This window comes from Fukomys damarensis, unplaced genomic scaffold, assembly GCF_012274545.1.
Source record: "Fukomys damarensis isolate Sample0158 unplaced genomic scaffold, DMR_v1.0_HiC HiC_scaffold_16, whole genome shotgun sequence".
Classification (NCBI taxonomy): domain Eukaryota; kingdom Metazoa; phylum Chordata; class Mammalia; order Rodentia; family Bathyergidae; genus Fukomys; species Fukomys damarensis.
The window spans coordinates 39,262,285-39,289,692 of record NW_022900928.1 but is presented as its reverse complement, the minus strand read 5'-3'; the positions used below and the strand labels follow the sequence as shown (position 1 = coordinate 39,289,692).

The window sequence follows — 27,408 nt, the reverse complement described above, 5'->3', positions numbered from 1 at the left end:
AAATGTGCTTTGGCTTTTAAATATTTAAATAGCTCCAACATCTAATTTATCTTTGAAACACTGACTTTGGCTTTGCACTGACAAATGAAGGAGCCATAAAACTGCATTTGTCAAAATGGAGGCTCAAAATGTTTTAGTATAAAATATAAATACTGTAGTATAAAATACAACCAAATTCAAAACATAAGAGGTATTTCTACTAGGTTTCCAAATAAGTAATGAAAATATTTTTTGACTAACATGTTCCTTTCTCTTTAATCCCATGGAATTTTGTGTGTGCTTAATTATAGCATTAAACACAATTAAGTTACGAGTCTCTTGACAGCAAGAAAATCCCTAGTATCTAGCACAATAAAAATATAGTTGATATTCAGTGTTTGCTGACAGAACTTACAAAACTAGAAACTCACTGAAATCTTTGCTTCTAAGCATCTTTTTAAACTGTTGTTTCTGTTACTTACACTTCCTTCTACTAAGTGAAATAGTGCCTTTATCTGGAGAATGTTTAATCATTTGTTATATTCACTGAAAAATGAACAACAACAAAAAAGAAAATACAGAAGAAAGAGCAGAAAGGGATGGAGAGAACAGGGGATATTACAAGAAAAGGAATAAAAGAATAAAATGAAACGAGTATTGAACAACCAAACCAAATGAAACATAAAAGTTCAGTTCAGAAAGTATTCACATTATCTTGTTGTGTTTTGTTTGTTGCATTCAGTTTGTTTCAGTTTTTCCCTGGAATACTCCAGTGGTTTTCAAGGGATTCCAAGGTTTCTAGATGAGTGACATCCTCCTCCTTTCCCCAAAAAGATCAGATCGAAAAGAGATATGCTAATAGAAATGCATAGTAAGACAAATTTTAAACGGTTTTTGTGATGGGATTAATATGTGCATCCTTAATTATTTCTCCCAAGAAATACAATTTCTGTTTCTTCTCTAATAATACACACATAAAACACCTTTTGTATTCTAATTAGCAATGTATTTATGATACCCGACAGATGGATTAGTAAAAAGTATTTCAAACATTAAATATGAAATTAGACTCATGTGAACCTTAGAACGCCAAGTGGCATATTTTTTTGCCAAGAGTCATACAAAAAGGGAAAGGAAAAAGTATGAGAAAAGGAAAAACATGAAAACAAAGCCTTTGTAAATAGGGAGGTGTGGAGAGTTTGCAGGGAGGGCAGGGGAATGGAGAAAAAGTAGGAACCAAGATATAACATACACAGGGACAAACTCCCAGTGATGTCATATTGTGCACCTAAAATGTACCAATAAACGATGGATTTCAAAAAAGTGGCAAAAGAAGAGAAAAAACCCAGTCGTCATAAATAAACTATGAAAATCTACTAACTTAAAAGAACTAGCAAGCAAAATCATTTTAGAAATCTTTATCACATCAATAGTAGAAACTGGATAAATTGTAGTGTATAACTCAAAGAGAAATTATCACCTGTTTATTCTGATATGCAGATATTTAGGATTTAGAAGACTTCTTTTATAATTTCAAGAACACTATGCAGGTCGCCAGACTAAGATACTGCAGATGTTATTATCAAGGATAGAATTTTGTATGTTCAACCACAGCTGCCAGTTGCCTTGTGGCAATACTGTATCCATTTCAAGAATATGTGCAAGAAGCAAGGTATGGTGGCTTACACTTATAATCCTGCCACTTAGGAGGCTACTTAAAACTACTCTAAAAAATAATTTTAAAAAGAAATCTTTTAAGTTTTTTCTGTAAACAATGATCCCAAAACCTAAAAGTAACATCATCAAAAGAAATTATACATACGTCCTACTTACTAACTTTGTTGTAAAAGTTCCAGAATTTTTAAAACTTTTGTATCATGCTTGAAATGGTTTGTCATGGTTTTAAAATATATACCAAAAAAATCTTTACACTCTTTCCTAAAGTAGAACCTTCTCACCCCTTCATTGTTGACTGTATTTAATGAATCCCTTAAAATGGCAGAATACAGCAGTGTGATTTCTATTCTTACACATGAAAAACAAATTTTTTCATCATTGCTGACATGTTATAAAGACATTCAGCCAAATCTGTGGTGAGGTCAACATGGTAAGGAGATAAGGCCTTCCAAGACTAGTCAAAAGATACAGTCTTCTTAGTCAATGGCTACATAAACAGCTATTTTGGAAGCAAATCCTCCAAAACCAATCAAGCTGCTATTGTAGGTTTCACCAACATTTTAACTGCAGCCTCATTAGAGACTCTGGGTCAGACTCCTTAGCAAAGTCTCTCCCAAATTCCTCACCCTCAGAAATGGCTAGGTGATAAAAGTGTAAGGCTCTAAAGCAATACATTCAGGAATAATTTGTAGTGTAGTAGATGAGTACTACAGTGACCAAGTACTTTTTACAGGTAATTTACTATGATGGAAGCTATTAATATAGTCCAATATATCATGAGTCCTTAAAATAAAATCACATGACTATATACATTCAAAGAAGACATTTGGTAACAATTACCAGCAACTTCTGTTTAAAAGGGCAACACATTAACAGAAACTTGCTTATTTTCTCTCTCAATCTCTCTCTCTCTCTCTCTCTCTCACACACACACACACACACACACACACACACACACACTCACACACACTTCCCTTAACCAAAATCCAGCATCTTAATAACGCTGAAGGCTTTTCTGCTAATATCAACAACAAAGCAAGACAACCAGTATATTTCTATTTCTATTTCAATTTAGCTTTGTCTTGCAGGTATAAGCCACAGCAACTAGAAAAGAGACAACACGAAGGACAAAGAGTATTTTAAAGAGGAAGTAATTATCTCTACTTGCAGGGAATATAGATATATACCTAGAAACACCAAAAGAATTTAAAAATTGCTAGAAAGAAAGGAAGGATGGCATAGCTGGGGGGGATGGAAGGAGAGAAATAAAATGAAAGAGAAGGAGACAGGTGAGGGAAGGAAGAATGGGGAGAGAGAGAGAGAAGAAAGTTGGGGAAAGAGACAAACAGACAGAGACAGACAGACAGACAGAGACAGAGAGAATGAGAATTTAAAAGGAACAGATTGTGAAGTCCACAAAAATTAACAGGCTTCATCTAAAAGAAAACCCAGTTAGTGGATATAATGAAAGAATTATGATCCAGTTATGAGAGCAAAAAATAACAAAATACTAGGTTAAACTTAGATATATGTCCAACATCTACATGAAGAAATGAAACATTCCTGAAAGACAATAAAGATATATGTAAGCAGCCAAGCTTTACCCAATAACAGGTATCAATTAATCCGACCATGTTCAAAAAGGCAGTAATTCAATTTCAATCAAATCCTTATAAAGAATTTTGAAGATTTTTTGGAAACTAGAAACAGAAAATATGAATCCTGTCCTGGTAAGTTTATCTATCTCCTTAGCTTAAAAAACAAAAACAAAAAACCCTCAAGATTAAAAATGTTTAAAAGAAATGAAAATTCATCTAAGGTATAAATTTTGAAATTGTGCTATAATGAACTCATTCCTTCATCAATAAATCAGTAATCTTCTAAAACCTCAAACAATATAAATAATGAAAAATCTCAATGCTAGCACAAGTGACATCTTTTGGATGGATGCTTAAACATAAATTTAAAAATCTTAATGCACATTTGAACAAAAAAAATAAACATTACAGTAACAAAGAAATCCTTTAAAACACCAAGGAACTTTATCATTGTTACACCCATTTTTTTAGTAGGCTCAATAACTACAACCTATATTCTCAGTAAATTATCAAAGACAGTACAAAGGAATAATTCGGGAAACCTAAGAAGCACTTTTTCTTTGACATAAAAGGGGGGGGGTATAGTACAACTTTACAACTAATTAAAAAATCCAAAGATAGAAATACCAATATTGATAAAGTATAAGAAAAAGAATATTAATACATGATAGGATATAAATTAGTCTTAATTTTGTGGAGGGAAATTTGGCTGTATCAACTGATTTAATTATACACACCCTTTGACCTACTGACAGTTCCTCCAGAAATCTATCCCACATAGAATATACAAAAGTAATTGGGAAAAAGTAAAGAATTAAGACATATCATGTACAGTATAAATTCCTTATGATGAATACTGTCATTATGTATATCTAAGATATACCAATAAAATTAATTTTTTAAAAAGAATATACAAAAGTACCTTAGTATATACACAAAAATGTCCATCTGAACATTATCAGAGATTTTTAAAAACAGAAAAAAACCTGAATGTTCAATAAGAATGATGAATAAATTATGATATAGCTATACTGTAAAATACAACTGTTATAAATACAATAATACAGTAGTTATAAAGAAAGTTGAAAAAAATAAGTTAAAACTTGGGTTTGATAGAACATGCCCATAATCCCAACTAGTGGGGAGGCTGACACACAAAGATTCTAAATTTAAGGTTATCTTGGTCAACTTAGGCTGTGTTTCAACATAAAATTAAAAGGGATGTAATATAGCTCAATGGCAGAACACTTTGCTAGCATGCCTGAGGCCCTGGGTTCAACTTCTGAAACCGAAAAAAAAAAAAAAAATAGATTGACAAATGTACCAACTGGAAAGATGTGCCTGATTAATTTAATGTGAAAAGACAATATGAACACGTGTAAGATCTCAATTTTTCTATTTTTTTATTTTTTTTGGTACCGGAGATCGAACTCAGGTCCTTGCATTTGCAAGGCAGGTGGTGGAACCACTGAGCTAAATCCCTGGCCCTCAATTTTATTATTAAAATAGCATTTATACGTGTTATTTTTCTATACATATATAAACATACACATATATGTGAGGCTGAATAGAAGATGACAGCTAAGAGCACCACATCAAAGTGTCAACAATGAATGGTTAATGCTGAGGGTGACAATGGGAGCGAATGCAGAGGGGACATTTATTTTTAACCTTATACATTTCTACATATTTTGAAACTTTATCAAATATATACATATTACTTTTATAATTTTTAATTACCTATTAGAAACATTGAAAGATAAAGGTAGGAGGATTAAAACAAAACAAAATGTAGAATGCTAGGCCATAATTTTTTTACGTATCTGCATTAAAATCAGTTGAATTCAATTAACAAAAGAACTTCCTGACAATCTTTTTTCCTAAAGGTCTCTGTATGTGATTAAAGGTGAGGAAAATACACAAAATTATGACTATATTAGTTTCACTAGCTCTCTCTCTACAAAATTAAAGAAACACCTTAAGACGCGGGAGTGATCCGTTGAATTTCGCCATCACAACAAAAAGGGATTTGTAAAGATGTTGTATCTCGTGCACTGCTCAACTCAAATTTGTTACTGTGAATTGAGGATAAATAACTTTTTATTTAGTGAAATATTCTTCAGCATAAACACAATGCACTGTTACTAAACAAAGAGATAAAGACAAAACTAATTGAGGTTTTTTTTTGTTATTTGTTTTTTGTTTTTTTTTGTACTTGGGATCAAACTCGGGTCCTTGGGCTTGTGAGGCAGGTGGCAGCACCACTGAGCTGAATCCCTGGCCTAATTGAGTTTCAGACTGTAACAAGAGTCAGGTTTAACTATGAGTGACTGGCAAACAGCTCCTGGCCACACATAATGGTGTACTAGATGAAAAAATGGGACAGGAATCTGATTTTGATTCCTTTACAAAAGAAGGGAAGGGAAGGGAAAGGACGGGAGGGGAAGGGAGGGGAGAGAAATTCTTAAAACAGCTAGTCATTCTTGTGGCTACACTTCTTCATAATTGTACAATTGGTTAAAAAAACACTTCAGTCTTTGAAATCTACTGCTGCAAAACATCATCAAAAGATTTTCAATAGTCAGAATATAAGCATGAAGCAAGTCACAATGGAACTACAAGGACATGCAAGTGCATACAGACACACACATATACAAAGCATGTTTCAGGTCATTTTACTACAGTCATTATAACAAACCACAATTCTGACAGAGCTCAAAGAGAATGTGGTTTAAGGACCCATGGTGATTAAGGTCAAAATCTTCAAGATCCCCAAAGCCCAGAGGAGGGTTACACTGAGTTCAACAGGATCTGTCAGAATTGGCAGTTAGTGTTACAACACAACAATAATACTTTACGACAGGCAGTAACTGTTTCTCCAGTCTCTGTTTTCACCTCATGCGAACACACTAATCAGAATCTAGCCTGAGATATTTTAGTCAACTAAGTATATATGTTTTACATGTGTTGCCCCTCTATCCTATTGATTTTTACCTGAGAGACATTTTATGAGGCATCACTACATGTTATAACACATTACAAGATAACTCTAAGTGGGAGATAAATCCTAACAGCTTTATTTAACAGCTTGAACTTTGTTCAATATAAGCTCCTCATAAGACACCAGCTATGAACTGATATTTCTAAATATTTAAAATGTAAAAGCTCAAAACAGTTGGAGAACCCAACAGGAAAAAATTTCCTTAGCTAATTATGTAAGCATTTGGTCAAACTATAAATTTGGCTAAACCTCACTTAATTATACATTATGAATTCAAAGTATCCACAATATGAATTATATATCAGTAATTATGTCTTCTATTACATCATATTCAAACATTATTTATCCTTAATTTTCTCTTCTTCTATTAAATAACTTTTTTATTCACTCCTGTATCAATTTTAAATCAAAAGTCACATATCACTGAATGAAAAATACTGAGTCATGTATTACAAAATGTTCCACAAAAATAATAATTTTTATAAATCTTGTTTTTACATATAAAATAGAAATTATTTTATAAATATATATGTAGGAAGCTACTTGAGTATTATAATGCCAATAATCTTTTAAATCTTCCACAAGAAAAATTTAATCATCTAAGGATAAACTTTATTATAAGAAAAAGATTTCGGAAGGAAAAGCTAAGCCTCAACTGCTAACTTCAATTAGTAGATAAATCTTTAAAAATCATTGACTCATACATTCTACACAGACAAAACTGTAAATCAAAACAATTCTGGAGGAAGGGGCTACTTTTAAACAATGAAACTTTTGTAAGTTAAAAATCCTTTTGCAAGATAATCAGAGCTCTTTGGAGGAATGACTGATTTCCTGAGGCCAGTAAGTATGAAAAGTAAACCTAAAAAAATTACATTTTATAGGAATACTAGCACATTTATAGCAAAAGCATTCAGAAGTCAAGTTATTCAGGCTTCTATTAGCCAAAGAAAGGATAATTTGACCACCAAGGATAATTACAATGGATTAAATTGAAGCACAGAGAGTTTAAATCTATGACTTTGAGGAGGGGGTAATACTGGGGCATGAATCCAGAGTCTTAAATTGAAGCACAGAGAGTTTAAATCTATGACTTTGAGGAGGGGGTAATACTGGGGCATGAATCCAGAGTCTTCACATTGAACCAGGTCCCTAGCTCTGTCTTATGTTTTCTTTTGAGACAAGGTTTCCCTAATTTGACCAGGCTGGGCTCAAAGTTGCAATCTTCCTGCCTAGTCCTCCCAAATTGCTAGGATTACAGGTGTGTACCCCCATACCTTACTTCATAATAACTCATTATTTTAAATACTGGCAACTATTTAAAAATTAAAGCTTTGTCACACCTTTACAATATGTAAGACAATTAAAAAATTATGCAAAGAAGTTCTCCCACATAAATAGAAAAAAGAAAGAAAATCTCCATTACACAAGTCTAAAAATGTCAGTAATGACACGTAAGTGTTATGAATGACTGCTAACAAGGTATTCATTCACATGAAGCCAATTAGATATTATATAACTCTGGACAGAAATAAACATACGATGTTTGTCTGGGAAGGAAAAAAAAAAACACCTGAATCTAATCATACCTCTACATTTCTTATTGATTTGCAGAAAATACAAAGAACAGAGGAGGACAATCACAGGGATCAGCAAAAACCAAACAGGGAAATTTTATAGTCTACTTTCTTTGAAAAATAAATTTCTAGGAAACTAAAGAGATAGATGGAGAGGGAACCAACCAACTAAAACAAACTTAAAATACAGTAATCAAATGGAATGTTGGGACCTTACTTAGATTCTGCAAACAAACTATAAAAAGAGAGAATGGTGACTAAGGAAATGTGAACAATGCATAAATACACAGTGGTATAATTAAGAAAATGAGCTTTTTGACTGGTTTGGTTTGGTTTTTCATGTTTTTCTGTTGGTGGTGTTATTTTGTTTTGGGGTTTTTGTTTGTTTGTTTGTTTTAGTACCAGTGATCAAAACTAGGCATAAATACATGCTAAGCACAGGCTCTACCACTGAGATGAGCTTTCCCCAGCCAAAGAAAAGATGTCAAGTGAGATAAATGATATTGTTTATATTTTAAGAGGATCCTTATCTTTTAATGACAACACACTGAATGATGCTATGAGTGATACATCTGAAATTTGCTTCAAAATTATTGAGGATAGGCAGCAGGAAAGTAGGTAGGGAGGGATATGGATTAAAAGACAGGTAATCAGTAATTATTAAAGCTGAATCATGACAATATGGATTGTTGTCTTTTGTATAAGTTTTAAATTTTTCATTAAAAATTTTAATTGAAAAATCATTTTGTAATTAATTAAGGGCACCTAAATTTTATTTAGTAAACAGGATGATTGCATACTTAGTTTTCATAAACTGCTGTGTTAATATTGCCATCTCGAGTATATTAAAATGTTATAAATCAATGCTTACTTATAACAATGTTTAACAACACCAACATTGTAGACAATGGGCTCAAAGCTATAGGTAGTGATAAAGAAAGTAGTAAATACAGAATAAAAACAATAACTTCATGATAGGTAGAGTCCATTATGTAACGCACTTTTAAGTGAAAGGAGATATCTAATTAACACTTATAAAATATATCACACAACTTATTATTTCTAATAGGGGTTTTAAAAATATATTTAGCACTAAAAATTTTTCATTTAACATACAGACTAAACAGTAACAGTCCTAAAATTTATTATCCATTGATTTTGTTTTTAAAGACCTGGTGTAATCAGATCGTTCCTTCAATGAAATTCTCACTCAAACCATTCTCTCAGACAAAACTGCACTGTAATCCTCATTACCCATGCTCCACATAACAACAGTGAAAGCCATACTGTTTAATTAAAATTTTTATTGAATAAAAAATAATTAATTCAATTATTCAGGTAATGGCAAACAGAAAGTCTATCCAAAATCAATTATCAATGTAAAACACCTATGTAATATTCATGCAAATATTCCATATTTTTCTGATAACTCTAGGTATAAGAAATAATTTACAAATAAATACCAAAGAAGAGAATTCAATTTCTCCTAGAATTAAAAAAAAAAAATAAATGTGACTCATTAAGCTCTTGATATTTTCAGCCAGTCTTAAAATAGCATACAGAAAATATATCCATCAATAAGTTTTGATATTAATACATATATTCCTATGAAATTAATTTTTAAAACAGTTTACATTTGTGAAGTCTTTTAACTGTTATGCCTTTAAAAATATTTTTAGAAATTAAAAACATTATACTTGCTTTAACTTTAATATAGAATATAGAGAAAACAAAAATTTTGATGATTGCTGACTTATCACACTTAAAAAAATCATTTAGACAACTACAATTCAGATGCAATACAGCTTTTAGCTTAAATCAATAGCTTTGTCATTGCCACTTTTCAACCTCAACTCTGTAGATTTATGTTCTATTAGAATAGCAATAAATCCAAAAAAGGTAAAACAAATGAGACGAAAGAAAAATTTCATCAAATATAAAGGTAACAATATTAATAATAAATATTAATTCACTCACATTCTATTTAAAGATACAATTTCTCAAGAAAAAAAATCACATTTAAAATATTTAATAGTAAATATTCAAGAGAAAAAACACAAATAAAATACTCAACTTTCTTAAAGTGAGATCTATGAAAGTGGGGGGACCACATCTTATTTATCATTACATTCACCTGTATCTGAAACAGTTTAAAAAAATACTTTTCTGAAAAAGATAGTATCTCCTAAGGAAATGTGATTTTCCTGAATTACCAACAAGCAGCCAATATCAAATACCGCCATCATATTAACACTAAAATTAATTGTTTTCATAATCAAATACTATAAAAGAGTCGGAAACAGAAGTATCTGCTATAACTTAAGGTGCTACAGACATAAGGAGACAAAGTTCTGTTTACAAATGCATAATTCTCACCATCTAAAACCCATAGCATCCTGCTTTAAGATGTTGCTCCTTAAATCATTTTATTATACCAAGAATATACAACTATTACAGTTTATATTCAATAACCTACAATATATGTAAGAATCATTAAAAGATAAGAAATAATAATTAAAAACACAAACAAAAAAAGCACTTTGGTTTTTCTTCTCTTCATTCACATAAATATTTTTGAATGGCATGTAGGACAAATAATGTGTACTCTTTAGACCTATTATTAAGAGAAAATAAAAATAATTTAGACATGTGAACTTACTAAGCAAATCTGCACAAAAAGATAATAAACAAAGATTTCTTGTGTGTGTGTGTGTGTGTGTGTGTGTGTGTGTGTGTGTGCACCGGGGATTGAACTTGGGTCCTTGAGCTTGCAAGGCAGGCCACCAAACCGCTGAGCTAAATCTCCAGCCAATTTCTTTTTAAATGACAAATAGCATAACATATGAAAATATACTGTTCTGAATTTTTATTTTCGGCAAGTGCTTTCCAAGTACATTCTTAAATTTTATGAAGAGTAATAAGGTTAGTAACACCGATATCAAAAATATCCCTTCATTCATAAGGAAATAGAACACTCTAGAATCACATAAAAATATAGAATCAATGATATGTACCTGCAGCCCCAGATCCTGGAGAAGCTGAGATGAGGGAATTGCTTAAGTCCAGGAAGGAGTTCAAGGGAAGTCTGGGCAATATATCAAGATCTTGTATTAACAAAAAGAGATAGGTAGGAAATAGAAAGAATAATGATTCAGCTCTCCTAAAAGACACTGAAGAACTAGTCTCCTTAACAGTGCTCCATACGTCTTAACAGCTCAGAAAAGATTATACAAACCAGAACATTCTGAAAGAAACAGGGAGGGAGAGAGGGGTTAAAATTGCGGGAGGGGGGAAGAAGAAAGGAAAGGAGACAGAGAGAGGAAGCAAGCATTCATTTTGGAGTTACTAAACTTTATGAATCTGAAAATTTATATCTTTCACCAAAATTGGAACTTAGCAACCAGCATTTCTTCAAAGTTTTTTTTCTGTACTGATCATTTTGTCTTCTTCTCTGGGTCTCAAATTAGATCCTTTCTATTACCCCACAAATTCCTAGGCTACGATCATTTCATTCAGTCCTTCCTTCTCTACTGTTTATTTTATACAACTGCTATTTATATTTCTTCAGGCTCTTTTTCCTCAATCTCCATTCTAATATTGAATTTATCTTGTAATCTTTTAGTTAAATATTTACTATTAATGCTTGAATAATTTAAAGTTTCTATTATAAAATTTCAATGTGGTTCTTTTTATACATTCTGTTTCTTTTCTGAGCATTTCCATTAATTTTTAAAGTGTTACTCCTCACCTAATGGTGTAGTTACTGCTGTCTCCTTGTCTTAAATTTTAACATCTAGGTTATCTCAGGGAGGATATTTTTTGTTTTGTAGTTCTGGGGAAGGTCCCAGGATTCTCATTGAACTAACTGAACTACACTTCAGACCTTTTTTTTTTTTTTTTTAATTTTGAGACAAGGTCCCACAGTGGCTAAGTTGCTAGGGTGAGCACAAACCTGTGAACATCCTGCATCAGTCTCCCAGGGTGCTGGGATTACAAATGTGCACTACCACACCAAACTTGGTTTCATTAATGATGCTATAGCTAGCTATAGCTGCAGGAACAACTGTTAGGTTCAAAATACATGTGCCAACCTACCTTCCATAAGCTATGGTTTCAACACCAGCTCATTTTTCCAAATCTTTTCAGAGCTACTCAGTCTTTCCTCATCTGTGTCACCTAAAGGCCAATCTAGAATGACAGTTTTCAAATTCTTTATTATCTCTCTCAATAATTTAAACACATGCTTAGCTCATGGAATAGTCTGTTACTTTATACAGAGAGAGAGGCCATCTTTTTCTACCTCCTTCCATTCTGTGATTTCCCCCATACTCTTCATCTTCTAAGACCTTTTCTCAATTTTCTTGCTGAAATACTGCCTTTTCTTTTCTTTTTTCTTTCTTTTGCTTTTTTTGTCATGCTGTCATACATTTCTTGCAACTATACCTGCCAAAGGATCAAAAAATAACAGATCTTCTCTTCGTGTTCTTTGAACTACAAGAATCCCTTTATTCAGTTTCTCTGGTCAAAGAAAAGATTATCTTTCAGAGTTTTGGGTTTCTGAATTGCAACCACCACCACTGCAGGAGGACAGACTCATGATCAGTCTCTCTGGGGCCCAACCAGAAGAGTGAAACAAAAAACCAAAACACAAAACAGAAACAGTGACTATCCACACCATCTCCTTTATGCACAGGCCATTCTTTCTAGTCCTCTAACCATAAAAAGAACAAGATTTCTCTTGGAGATTTTTCTCCCTGGATCCATTGTGCAGACCAAGAATAGGGGACACCCTGGAGTCCAAGCTGGGAGATAAAGGAAGGATTGGGGGCAGGGGTTGCCAATAGGAAACTCTCCAGTATCAACTGCACCTCCAATTTTGATCTCCCTCCTAATCCTCTTACTATTATGTACTCTTCAGGGACCTCAAATAGTTTGCTTTTTGTAGACTGTTTAGGATTTTTAGTTGTAATCCACAGGAGACACGGATAAACTGTGGTTTATCTTAACAGAAGCAAAGCCACAAAAATTCTAGAAATAAAACGATATTTATGGCCAATAGTTTTTTGAGAAGAGTGTCAAAGGAATTCAATGGGCACTAGATAGACTTTCAACAAATGCCACGGGGTGGAGGGAGCAAAAACAAATGCTGTATAGTAAAACTGGATATCCATATGCAAACAAAAGTGATAATGATGACAGACTTGGACTTTTGTCTCACTCATATTCAAAATTAATCTCAAAATGTATCATATAAAATGAAATGAAAACCAAATACTACAAAACCTTTAGGAATAAAACATATGACTGAAAACTGTGAATTTGGACTAAGCAAAAATTTCTTGGATAAGAAACCAAAAAATACAGGCATGAATAAAATTATAGAGACCTTTCCCAAAAATTAGAACATTTTTGTCTTCAAACAATACAATTTAGCAAATGGACAAATAGGCCATAAACTGAGGAAAAGTATTTTTAAATTCTATATCTAATTTTTAAAATGAATCATAAAATTAAGAGATATTTCCTACAGTAAGAAGTGAACCTGATGAAAAAATGAATTAAAATTTAATAGGCATTTTAAAAAATATATGCAAATGACAAGCACAACAAAAAAAGGCAAAACATCATTTGGTCACTAGGAAAATGCAAATTATAACCACAATTAGATGCAATTATCCTTTCGAGAAAGGTAGTAATAAAAATGTCTAACAATACCAAACGTTAGCAAGAATGTTGACATCCTTGACTCTTCATGTATTACAAATGGGAACATAAAAAGGTACAGCAACTGTTTTTCTGTAAAAGTTACTCATATGACCTACCAATTCTTTTCTTAGATATCAAGCTAATTCTACTCTAAGATACCAAGAGAAATTAAAACATATATCAACATAAAGACTTGTATACATATGTTTATAGCAGTATTTTCCTTAATACCTGAAAACTGGATACAATACAAATATCCATTAACTGCTTAATAAACAAACAAAATGTTGTCCTTATACTGGAATAATGGAATACCATTCTGTTGTGAAAAGGAAAAAACTGATACAAATGGATCACAAAAGATTTGCTAAGGGAAGATATCAGACACAAAAGGGCAAACAGTGTAAGTATATAATTTCATGTATATCAAAATTTTCCAACAAAAAAACCAAATTCACAGTAAAAGTATGGGCTTGTTGTCCCTTCTTCCTGGCACAGAACTTCAAAAACGCTTGGAATTCTCTAAATTTTTGTTTTGATAATGAGGTGGTTCATGTTGGTGGCTCGTAACAGTTTCTGATCAAGAGAGAGTACTGTAACTTAAGGCTAAACTTCAAAAACAGTATGAAGGCTGAAAGTTAAATTCAGTCACATAGTGATTTAATCAATCGTGTGTGTGTGTGTGTGTGTGTGTGTGTGTGTACATGTGTGTGTAAGGAAACTGCAATAAAAACTTTGAGTGTTTGATGAACACAATGTTATGCTATTAGGAGGAAGCACCCTGACTCTTCAGGAAGACAGCATAGAAGACCTACCTGCTGATCTCTTTCAGACCTGTTCTAATTTGTATAATTTATATTAAAACCATAATAATAAGTGGAACATTTTCAGTGAATTCTGTGAATCATTCTAAACAATTCTTGAAACTGAGTTTTGAGAAATCCTACAGTTAAGAGTCACCAGAAGTGAAAGTGTCCCCTTCAGATTTACAGATGGCATCTGAAGTGAGGACATTTTTCCATGGGGCCAACTCCTTAAACATAGGAAAGCTAATGCTAACTCTGGGTAGTCTGTGCCAGAATTTTATTATAGTTTACTTTCAGCTGATAGGTACAGAACAAGGAACAAATTTTTTTAGGGTGACAGAAATATTCTGAAATCACATTGATATCGGTTGTGTAGTTCCATAAATATACTAAAGAATCACTAAACTGAACATTTTAGGTGAGGCTAATTTCTGGTATGTAAATTGTACCTTTAAAAAGCTGTTTTTAAAATTTAATCACTGTTTCTAAGATTACAGAAGGTATTTAAAAAGTTATATTAATAAAATATTTCTTCATTCTATACTTATAAGAACATATATTTATTAAATATGTACTATAATAACTGAAAAATAAATTAATTTTTAAATTAAAATTAGCATTATTAAATCAGGTTACAGATTTTACACATGTAGAATGAAGTATATTCACATATGTAATTTAATGAAAAAAAAACTGAAAAAGAAAGAAGAAAATAAATGGTATAGTGGTTTAAACTAAAGCTATCATATGTCCTCATTAATCCCAAAGACTTCAAGAACAATTCTGAGTTGTCTTTTAAATGGTCTTTCTCTTGATGATCTCTATAATCCATTATCACAAATTATATCACAGACTCTTTTATATATATTATATAAAACCAAATTTGCATTCAATAGCGGCTGAGGGAAACTTCAAACATCAAGAAGGTAAGGAAGTTATTCTATATTTAGAATTCATTGTTTTTTAACTCCTGCACTTTTCTCTTGCTACTTTCCTTTAAATCTCTTCTTGAAGGTACTCCCTGAAAAAAGAGGAATGCATTTAATAAACCTATTCATCCTAATCCTTATCACCCATTCATTAACTTTATTGTACACTTTTATCTGACTTTAGTTTCATTAGGGTGAAGCCACTACAGAAAAATTCACTAAAAAAGATTTTTTTTTCAAATCACACCACTGGTAAAGCTACAGAACAATCTTTCCTGCAGACTCTAACCCTCTTCAATTCTACAGAGTAGAAAATTTATATAATCTGCTTGAAATTAATATCTCTCTGTATTAAGTATAAATCTCTTTTATGACTGGCCACATCCCTATTGAACTAACTCACATGATACTTGCCACTGTACAGCAAGCTGACCTATTGAGAAGAGAGCCTACAATCAATCAAAAAAGAAAAAATGGTGTACATACAAAATAGTATTTGAGCATATACACAGGTATAAACTACAATTTCTTTGATAATTAGGTTTAAATTACTTGCTGAACTCACAATAATGTTATACACAAATTCTTTTGTAATCATGTGTACAAAGAAATATCCAAAGACCTAAATTTTAAAATAGAACCTTTATTTTCCAATACATACAACCACATTAAGCAAAATAAACAATACATACAAATTTAAGTTTAGTAAGTGTTTGCTGTAGGAGAAATTGCCCTTAAACCATGCAGAAACAATTACTTTCCTGGCCTAAAAGTCTTATTAGGACCGTAACAAACTGATGCTAAAGAACCCTTCCAATTTTTGACAAATAAAATTTGCATGTTTCATAGTTATAAAGATATTGTCCAGATATTGTTTTACTAAAAGGCAAAACTGTGGGATAATTATTTTTATATTTAAATCAAAAGCAGAGTTATTATTATGAAGCAAATAAGGGTATTTCAAAGATAAAGCCAGGCACAGTGGCTGACACTGCTGTACTCGCAGCCACTCTAAAGGCTGAGTCAGGAGCATTACTTAAACCTAGGAGTTTGAGGATAGCCAGTGCAACACTGCAAGACTGCATCTCAAAAAAGGAAATAATAATTAAAAGAATTAACTCAGTATAGAAAGTAACACATAGAGTTGCTGTAGATGAGACCACCAAACTTAAACATTGTGACCTTAAATTTTTAAAAATCTGTTCGGTCCTTGACTTTCACATAACCAATTTTTACTAAATAAACAGTACATGAAAAGTATATAAAAAAGTTACACCATATAACATGATGAGCTATTTAAAGTAGATTTAGTGACAAAAATAAAATGTTCCTGAAAGAACAAAATATAATTTATCAAGTTCGATGTTATATGTGTAATTCTTACATGAATTTTAAGTTTCTTAGCTGGATTGTAAAAATTTTAAATATTTTTAGCACCTGCCAAAATATGACATTTTGATTCATAAAATTGGAAGACTAAAAAAAAAAAGTGTTATTTAAGGGGCCAGAGATTTAGCTCAGTGGTTCTGCCACCTGCCTTGCAAGCCCAAGGACCTGAGTTCGATCACCAGTACAAAAAACAACAACAACAAAATGTTACTTAGACCAATCTCTATAACCATCTAAATTAACAGCTTTCAGAGATAGCTTTCTAATTAGTAAGATAGAAATCTCTCAACCTCCTTGGAAGCCTCCTTTAATGTTGCATCACTCCAAAAGGATGACCAGTGGCTTTGGTTATCTCAAACTTTCTGTTCTACAATCAAAACTTATTTCTTCCCATTATATTATTAGAGATAGTTCTGGAGCTTCTTCGCCTATATTCTGCATATTTAAATACTCCCCACCCCTTAACATTTCTCCTTCATTTCATGCAAGATCTTTTTTCATACTTTTTTTTTTCTCCTCTGGATGCTATTTATTTCCCCCACGTGTCTTTCCTTAAAGCTTTATAGGAGCTGCTGCTTCAAAACATTATACTTTCATGGACTAAACTCTAATAAATGCATAGCTTATAAAAAAAAACCCACACAATTTAGAAATTATCCTCAAAAGAAAACAGACTTTTAAAAGTTATTTGGGAACACAGAATGGTCAAAACTGTTTTTGTTTTTGTTTCCTTTCCTTACACGATATGGGAATATAGGAGGAAGCTAATCAAGTTGACAAACAGCATATTTCATTGTCAACAGACATATATAAGGAAGCTTGATATTTTCTACCTATTAAAATACAATACACTTAATGAATAAAAAAATCATTTAAGGTCCTGAAAAAAGATCAATTAAAATACAATAAGCAAATCAAAGGTCTTGTTGTAGAAGTGATTATCTAATTTTCCTATCAGAACTCACAGTCTGAACTGCTGGGAGATCAATGTTTCAACAATCTCATTTTTACTTTTGCACAACTAAGACTTGTAATTATTAGAAGAACTTCAGTTTTATCATGTCATAACTTTACCCTGGTTTTCTAAAAGGATTATTATGTTTGTTTATATTTGTCATTTTTTCATATTATTGTCCTTCCCATAAGATATTTATTGTATGTACAGAAATAAAAACAGAATCAGGAGGACCGGGGATTTAGCTCAGTAATTTGGCTGCCTGCCTCACAAGCGCAAGGTCCTGAGTTTGATTCCCAGTACCAAAAAAAGACCACACAATCAGGAAAATATGTTTGAGTAATACACAGCAAGTTTTTAACAGGACATATATCTCAAATATTGTATTACTGAGATACTGGCACTAAACATCAGAGTGCACAGGTACTAAATATCATGACTGTCATAGGAAGGAAGTAATAATTCAAAACTACTAAGAATATTGCAAATAATCATGTAAAAAGATAATTCATAATGTACATTATGCAAATATCAACTTACACATTTTTATAAATAGACACAAGCCCTTCATTCATTCTCCATAACAGAGGAAATACATACAATAAAATTAAATATAGTTTTTACATTTCAACAATTATGAAAATTGTTGGGAATGTTCTTAATAACCAAGTAATGCTTATTAAGAGGAAATGTTAAATACATAAATTTCATACTCTTAAAATATTCCTTAATTCATGAAAAATTGTGATTGCATAAGTAGTTTTATAAATTTTATGATTAAATAACACTAAAAGCAGTAGTACTTATACAATACTTACAAATATAAACCTATAGAGATATTTTGTAGTATTATGTATCTTAAACTGAAAGTTTATTAAAACATAGTAATTCTTGCCCCATAGGTTCTTTCTAAATAATTTACTAATGAGACAGACACTGAACTCCTCATAATTTGCCAAACATATGCTACACCTCAAGAAACAAAAATGAGTAACAGCTTTTACCTTTACTGTAACATTCATTCTAAAGCTATATATTCTATATTATTCATTTAAATGATACTCTTAGAAGATTAAAAATATTTTTCCTTTCTAATAAATCATGCAGAACACCTACACCATGCAGTACTATAAAATAAATGCGCTCTAAAACAGAGCCAAACCACATATCCTTCTTGCCAAAAGATCAACAAGCCACATGCACCAAATCCGGGAGGAATATAATCATCATGCACTACAAGCATGTATAAACAAATATGCCTACACACACACACACACACACACACACACACACACACACACAAGTGGAGGGGTCTAAGAGACTCAAGGGGGAAGGAAAGGGTTAAAATCAGATTTCAGATTTAAGAAATGTCACGTACACGTACCAACTCCCCATAATGAATGTAATCATTATGTACTATGAAAATACAAACCAATAAAAAAATTTTTAAGAGCAACAAGCCACATTACTCTGCACTACTACAAAAAAATTTTTCAGCACACTTCAAATATCTTTCCCACTTCTAAACTGTTTTGCCTTACCCAAATTATATTTTCCTTGAGTTCAAAAAAAAAAGAATGAAAAACACTTCTCTAAGACAACAGTTTAAAGCAGTGATTATATATTTTATTAATTTTGTTCAATTTTTTAAATTTTTTAGCATGTTTGTAGCATAATGATTATATTCATCGTGGGGAGTTGGTATATGTACAAAACGCATCTTAGTTCTTCTTACTGACCCACCCCTACCCCCTTTTGCCATTCCCTCCATCTCTTGGTCCCCTTCCCATTAGAAAAGCCCTATCTTCTCTTTCCTACTTTGTTCCTCTATATTGTTCTTTAAACTATTTATATATAATGAGTAGACATTTAAAAAATATAGATTCTGGAACTTCTAGTTAGACATAGTATTAAAGTCCTTCTGGAAGGAGCCCAAATGCCTTATAATTTTAAAGAGCTCCATGGAAATCGGCATAGAACTTTAAAGGACAAAGCAAAAAAAAAAAAGAGTATATAAAGCTGCCTGAAGTATACAATGTTAAAGCTACATAGGACCTCAAATATTATTTAATCAACTCATTCTAAAGCACGAAGTGAAGTTTTCAGAAGTTAAATAAATTACACCAGGACATAGCTAGTAAAGCCAAGAAGAAAACCTAGGTTTACCCACATGCAGAATGTATTACTTTCCACAATCTGAGTCTGACAACTCCATTTGGAAGGGAGATATAGTACTAATTAATACCATAAGAATTCACATAAAAATTTTAAGGAAATGTGATAAATACAACCCTTTATTGAACCTGAAAACTCTCCTTTTGAACCAATACTGGTAAGAGTACCTAAAAAATGGAAAGTGAGTTTTTCATTGATACAGAAAAACATAAAAACTGTACAGATTAGCAGGGTACTAATATGTTTTTGAACATATGTTGTATAAAGTTTAAATCAGGTAAAAACATTTCTCTCTTCAAACATTTATCATTTATTTGTGGTGAGATTTTCAAAACCCTTGCAGTAGCTTTTTTAAATGAACAGTAAATTACTGTTATCTACAGTCACCCTACTGTATAATAGCACACCAGAACTTCTTGTTCCTATCTAACTGGAATTTAGTACCCATTGATAAACCTTTCTCTGTCTCTCCCTTCCTCTTATTCTCCCCAATATGTGATATCCAACAGCTATACAATGAACATTTCGTTAAATTCTATATACTGTATGAATAAGATCATGAGGTACTTGTCTTTCTGTACCTGACTTACTTTACTTAACATTAATGATCTCCACTAGGATCCATGTTGCTGCAAATGACAGGATTTCATTCCCTACCTATGGTTGAGTAGTATTTTTCTATATGCATATAACACATTTTCTTTATCCATTCATGCAATGAATACTTTGGTTGTTTCAACTTTTTGCTACTGTGAACAATGCTGCGAGGAAAAAAAAATGCAGCAAATTATATAGAGGGCAGATATCTCTTTGAAAGAAGGATTTCATTTCCTTTTGCTCATTTCCTTTGAATAAATACTCAGTAGTGAGATTGATACATCACATAATAGTTAGATTTGTAATATTTTGAGGAACTTCCACATTGCTTCCCATAATAGCTATTTACCAATCCCACAGATACTAGGCAAGGGTTCTCTTTTCTCCACATCCTCAAAATACTTGTTATCATCTGTCTTTGTGAAAACAGACATTGTTACTAGAGTGCATGGTAACTCACTATGCTTTTGATCTCTAGCAACTCTGAGCATTTTCTTTTTCATTGCTGGTTATTTCCGGGACTTCTTTTGTCAAATAACTATTTAGGTCTAATACCCATTTATTAATCAAGTTTTATACTTTCCTTATTTATTACTAAGTTTTGGCATTCCTTATATATTCTGGATATTAACCTCATGTCTGATATATAGTTTACAAATATTTTTACCTATGCTGTGGACTATCTCGTCACTGTGATGATCACTTGCTTTGTTGAGAAGGAGTATTTAAGTGTGATGTAATCCCACTTTTCTATTTTTGCTTTTGTTTCCTATGCTTTTGGAGTCTTATACAAAAAGAATTCCTGTCCATTCCAATGTCTTGAAGCTTTTCTCCTAAGTTTTCTGCTAGTGGTTTCAGGTCTTAAATTTTAGTTCTTAATCCATGTTAAGTTCTGTAAACACCGAGGAGATAGAAGTGTACTCATTTTTCTGCATTACGTATGTCCAATTATCCAGGAATTTATTGAAAAGATTTTCTTTTCTCCAATGTATGCTTTTAGTATTCTTATAAAAAATAAATCAGTTGTCTATGTACACATGGGTTGTTGTCTAAGTTCTATATTCTTTCTCTTCCATTAACGTGTGTCAATTTTTATGCTTATACCATCCATCCTGTTTTGATAATTATGACTTTGCAGTATATTTTAAATTTCTGTAGAGTCAATTCTCTTACTTTGTTCTTTCTGCTAAAAATGGCTTTTACTATTCAGGGATTTTTGCAGTTCCATCCAAATTTTATAATTTTCTAGTGTACTGAAAAATGTTGTTGATGTTTTGATAGTAATTACACTGAAACTACACATTACTTTGGGTAGTAACAATTAGTAACAATACTGATTCTTCCAAATGATGAGTAGAAGATGTTTATTTTCCTATGACCTCTTTAATTTCTTCCACAAATGTTTTATACAGAAATTTTTGTGGCATATGTGGAGCATGGAATATCAATTTGACTGGATTTGGGACCCACCCTAGAGATTGTAAGATCATACTTCTAGGTGTGTTTGGGTTAGTCATGGAGTTGTGTACCTAGATAGCACATTTACTCAAAGACTTATATTTGTAATTTGAATAAACTAGTATTTCCTAGTTGATACTATTATGACATTATCTATTAATCCTTACTTAACAAAATATTTTTCAGTATAGAGCTAGCACAGTACAAATCTTAGGACAAATAAATTCCTTATATTACTCTCCTCCCTTGCATATCATAAATTTACCAATGGTATTTCAGTTTCTCTTTTAAATAATATATTAACTTATGCATCTTCTAATGTTCTACTCTCACACAGATTCTCTACTATTTCTGTGATGGTAAAACTGAGTTTAAATTTGGCACATTTCAAGTGGAATCTGAATGTTAGCTCCAGACTCAAACTAAATACACTCACTTACTCCTAGAGTCTTTTTTGCTCAGTTGGTATACTGATGCAATTTTTTGTACCATCAAAAAATATGATCCTCTAAAGATAGTAATCATATCATCTATTTACATAGAACTTAGCCACCATCCCCAAACATGATGCCATTTGAGTGCGTTATGTAAACTTATACAACTTGTGTGTATATTCAATATATTTGTTTTGTCTCTATTTTGTACTTCCCAAAGTCAAATTAAGTTAAAACTAATTAACAGACTATTTATAAATGCTCACTACATGTCATTCTATACTGCCTAAACTGTAAAATGTTTTACCAACCCTAAAATATCACTTATAGGAAATCTCCCAATTTAAGAAGTGCTAATGTGAAAATTAGCAGATGATGACTGAGTGCCACAGATTTAGATGACACATTCTGCTTTCAGAGTTCCTAGAATATAAGGGGAGAAAGTTACATGTGTTAGTTATTTTAAAAACTGGAGGTAAGAGAATGCTTACTTTGCCTACTGTAAATATAATACCGGCTAACTACATTGAGCACATAGAAAAGCATCAAAAAAGTGGGAAAGACATGGACCAAAAGCCTGTACATTAACTATTTCCTCCCCATTAAGGAAAAATAAGGACTTAAACAGTATTACTGATAAGCACAGATGATTTTACTTATCAAGCTGTGCTACATGTTTCCCCAACTTTCGTGTAACAGAAGATAACGTTGAAGACTTCACTGTCCCCATAAATATACAGTAATTCATAAGACCTGAAATTTTTTCAAACCTTCAAGGCATATAAATATCTTTTTTTTTTTTTTTTTTTCCGGGGATCGAACTCGGGTCCTTGCACTTGCAAGGCAGGCCACCGAACCACTGAGCTAAATCCCAGGCCCTAGGCATATAAATATCTTTAACCTTATTACTGGTAAAATTTTCTTTTCTCAACAAAGCACAACAATTTGTTGAAAATACTAAAGAATCAGATGTCTTTATAAGTAAAAATATATGCTTAAAATTATAATAGTAATTTTCCAATATAAAATTAAATATTTAATGGTGTATTACTTTTTAAATGCTGGCATATTTATACATGTATGATGAGCAAATACTATAAACCAATAAAATATACAAACAGTAATACAATTTACTTCACTCCTTAGTCACTTATACTTACTATTAAATATTTAGGTTACTGAATTATAAATTTTGCATTAAGTAACAACTTAATTTCAGAATAGTAAGTAAGTACCATATATTTTATTCCAAAGTGTTTGTAGAATAGAAAAAAAGAATATAGCAGCATAAATTACATTCAACATCAATCTAAATACAGAATGTCTTAGTAAAGGAATAAATAAATAAAGGGCCAGAATGATAATCAGGCCAATACTAACTTTGAAATGGAAAGGTGATTGACAGTTTTTTAAAGAATAGACAGGAGCATTTATAAAGTCAAACCTCAGGTTTTAGATCTTAATACTACCTCAATGATACAAAGCAGATAGAATTCTCTCCCTCTTTATCTCTAAAATGGTAAAAATTAATATTTCATACCATTTTATCCTAAGAAATAAATATAAATTCTATATAAATAAAATGAAATAAATAAGGCCTGGGGACTGAACCCAAGTCCTTCACACTGAGCTATAATGCCCTCTTTTCTTTTTAATTTTCAGACAGGATCTCACTGAACTATTAAGTTGCCTTGGCTGAGCTTTAATATGGAATCCTGCTTTAGACTCCCAAAGCAATGAGATCACATACATGTCCCACCACGCTTGACTTATACAAGTTATTAATAAATATGATGTTCTCTTAATAGTAAAGATAACTGGTAACCACAAAGATTAAGAGACTCAGCAATTTACTTTCACTTAAAGATTTGGTTCCATAAACTATGAACTAAAACAGAATTGTACATCAGGTCCATTCCATCTTATTTACATGAAGTATTTCTCTACTTGTCACACAAAGCACCATAGAATTTATGAGATTTTATTCTTTGAAAAATGCAAACTACTCATTAGCAACAAATAATTACATAAAAATTTTCATCTTACCTCTCCATTTCTTAATGTTGTAATGGTTCCTCTTGCCACCCCCATTCTAAATAGTGTCTCTGTGGCCTGTGAAGAAAGAAAAGTTAGTGTATATAATTTGTACACAACTACAAATCCCACACCAAAAAAGGTAAGAAAGAAAACACTTCAAAACTATTACATGCTCATCAACTTCTAGAGAACCATTAAAAAGGTAGAATAAGAGCAAGAATTTCTAAAATATACCCTAGAAATATTATTTCCATTCCTTCAATATCATCAAGACTCTAAACTGAACTGACTAAATAACTTATTTTTATATGCTAGTATATTTTAGGTGTGTAGTTTAAAATTAGTTCATGTAAATAAATTTAAACAAAACCCCAATGACATTTTTTACAGAACTAGACAAACACATCCTAAAATTACATGGAGAACTGTGTGACTACGAGGAAAAAAGAAAATACTACAGTATTTTATACAGAAGAGTTGTATAATGGCTCACTACAAACAATGGGTCACTATGAACAACAGTTACATACTTTGCATAAAATATGGCAAATATTAAGTACTATTTTAATCAAAATAATATGTTGGCATATTGTGAAAATTACCATCCTGACCCTTTGAGTATCAAGAAAATCAAATTCCCATCTTTTGTACTATGAAACCAATGATGTTTAAAAGTAAATCAAGAATAGCGGTGGAGCTGGGTGTGGTGGCGCATGCCTGTAATCCCAGCACTTGGGAGGCAGGGTCAGGAGGATTGCTGTGAGTTCGAGACCAGCCTGGGCTACATAGTGAGTTCCAGGTCAGTCTCAACTACATAGTGAGACCCTATCTCAAAAAAAAAAAAAAAAAAAAAAAAAAAAAAAAAAAGTAGCAGTGGAAGAGAAGATGGCAGAGCAGTAAGTACCAGCAGCTTGGCTTCTCCAGGACAAAGTATCTGGAGTTTGAAAGATAGTGACTTGGAGAGGAACCAAAGTAAGGAGAGAGTACACAGGAATAGGGAGAGAACTAACAGAGGAAAAGAAAATAGGATTAAGTGATACAGAAGAGGTGACCCATGCCAGAGAGGAAAAACCAAGGTGCTGCCAATGGCAGGTGGTTGACTGCCAGCAGAAACACAAAGCGAAACTAATAAATTCTCTGCTCACAGAGAATTGCATCAGGACCAGGAGAATCTTATGCAGTTGGGAGACAATGCTCCAGAACGCAAGGCACTGCTTCCAGCGTGGCACTCCTTCCAGAGTGACACTCCAGAGATAACAGTTGGTAAAATTGCAGTACAAGTACCCCAGGTCACAGACGCACAGAGCAGGAGGTGGCAAGGACGCCAGTGTGAGGAAAGGCTGAGTGTGTGAACATCAGGTCCAAAACAGCCCCTTGGTGGCTTCACACTGTCAAGTTCCCAGAGTGAATAAGGGAAGGATGATCATAGGAGACTGGCTAAAGTTGGAGAGGAGACTGAGGGGGAGTCCCTCTGAGAAGAAGCAGGGACTAATGATGATAGATTTGGTCCTGTGATTAGACATCAGTTTCAACCTGAGTTACGCTGGACTGGAGGCTCACACTGGTGCCAAGTTCCCGTGGCTAATGGGAGACCAAAAACAGGGTCATATGGTATGTTATTTCTCAACTAGCCATGATATATAATATTGTAGTGGATTATCCTGTACAGCTGTAGTTGAAATGATTACATACGATTAATTCTGACTTGATGGACAATTTAGTGCCAGTGGTGAACTTGTCTGCCGATTCCTTCACACTCAAGGAAAGGGACAACAAGAGTTCCTAATTCAATAACTCTGACTGAAACTCTGCAGAATGCCTGCAACATAGAAGAAAGAGGTCTTGAGTCTGAGTTAACTTCAGCTTTGTAGTGGAGGGATCAGAGTAGTAATTGGGGTGTGAACACTCAGACTGGCAAAGAAACTCTTCTGGAAAAGTGAAGCATCTGTTTTCTTCATCTCTTGGGCAGATGGGTGTGTTCAGCCTAAGAATTGCAGTGTGGGGGCTGGGGATTTAGCCCAGTGGTTCTATTCCCTGCCTTGAAAGTGCAAGGACCTGAGTTCAATCCCTGGTATTAAAAAAAAAGAAAAAAAAAAAAAAAGAAATCAACCTGTATACTTTGCCGGGGATTTAGCTCAGTGGTTCTGCTGCCTGCCTCACAAGCATAAGGACCCAAGTTCCATCCCCAGTACCAAAAATAAATAAAAAAAAAATTAACTCCAAGTGGGTACAGATGTTGCATTTCAAAATCAAGGATTTCAAAACAGATGTTCTAAACATGAGCAAATCTTATAAGAAAACTGTTGGGGTTGGGGGATTGAAAGGGTATTTTCACAGGTGAAATCTCCAAGTAAAAGCACATGGAGATGACATTAGCAACAACAACAACAGAAAGCATCTTTATTCCTCAGCCCTTATATAGGCTGATACATAGCCTTGTGTCACTGTGTCCTTATATAACTGCCATGTGGTGGTAGCCTATGCTAAGTCACACATGCTTACATAAGTGTGCCCTGTTGTGCACATGTGCTAGACAGCGGAGTCATGTCCTTATAAGTACTCAGATGCCTTAGGCTTTGAAACAACTAGAAGTGGTTCCCAATAAAACCGTTTTTAAAAAATTAAGGGAAACATGGAATTAATGATAGGTAAATAATGAATCTCAACAGAAAAATAAAACTACAAAAAAAACTAACAGAAATACACAAAATAAAAAAGAACAAACACTGAAACAAAAACTAAGTGGGTCAAAAGAACAGGTGAATTCTCAGAAAAAGAATAATCAGTGAAATTGAAGATAGATCAATAGAAATTCCCAGTTTTTAAACTGAGAATTTTTTTCAAAAAGAAGAAAGGGGCCGTGGATTTAGCTCAGTGGTTCTGCTGCCTGCCTCACAAGCAAGCGCAAAGGACCCAAGTACAATCCATGATAGCAAAAAAAAAAAAAAAAAAAAAAAAAAAAAAAAGAGAGAGAGAGAGAGAGAGAGAAAGAAAGAAAAAAGAAAAGACTGGAGTGAAGCATTTCCAGGCCTAAAACAAAAGAACCTCTAACCCAGATTAATGTAACTTTCAAAACTCTCTTTCAAAATT

The 27,408-nt window shown here is 32.6% G+C and overlaps 1 protein-coding gene across 3 annotated transcripts in view; it reads right to left on the bottom strand.

Annotated features, from left to right (window-relative positions):
- Positions 1-27,408, bottom strand: part of Tmem135 (transmembrane protein 135) — a 223,182-nt gene that overhangs the window by 113,876 nt on the left and 81,898 nt on the right. For all 3 annotated transcript variants that reach the window (XM_010633724.2, XM_033764268.1, XM_033764267.1), the window contains one exon: positions 24,328-24,393. In XM_010633724.2, the coding sequence (XP_010632026.1) occupies positions 24,328-24,393 (66 nt within the window). The remainder of the gene's footprint in view (positions 1-24,327; positions 24,394-27,408) is intronic.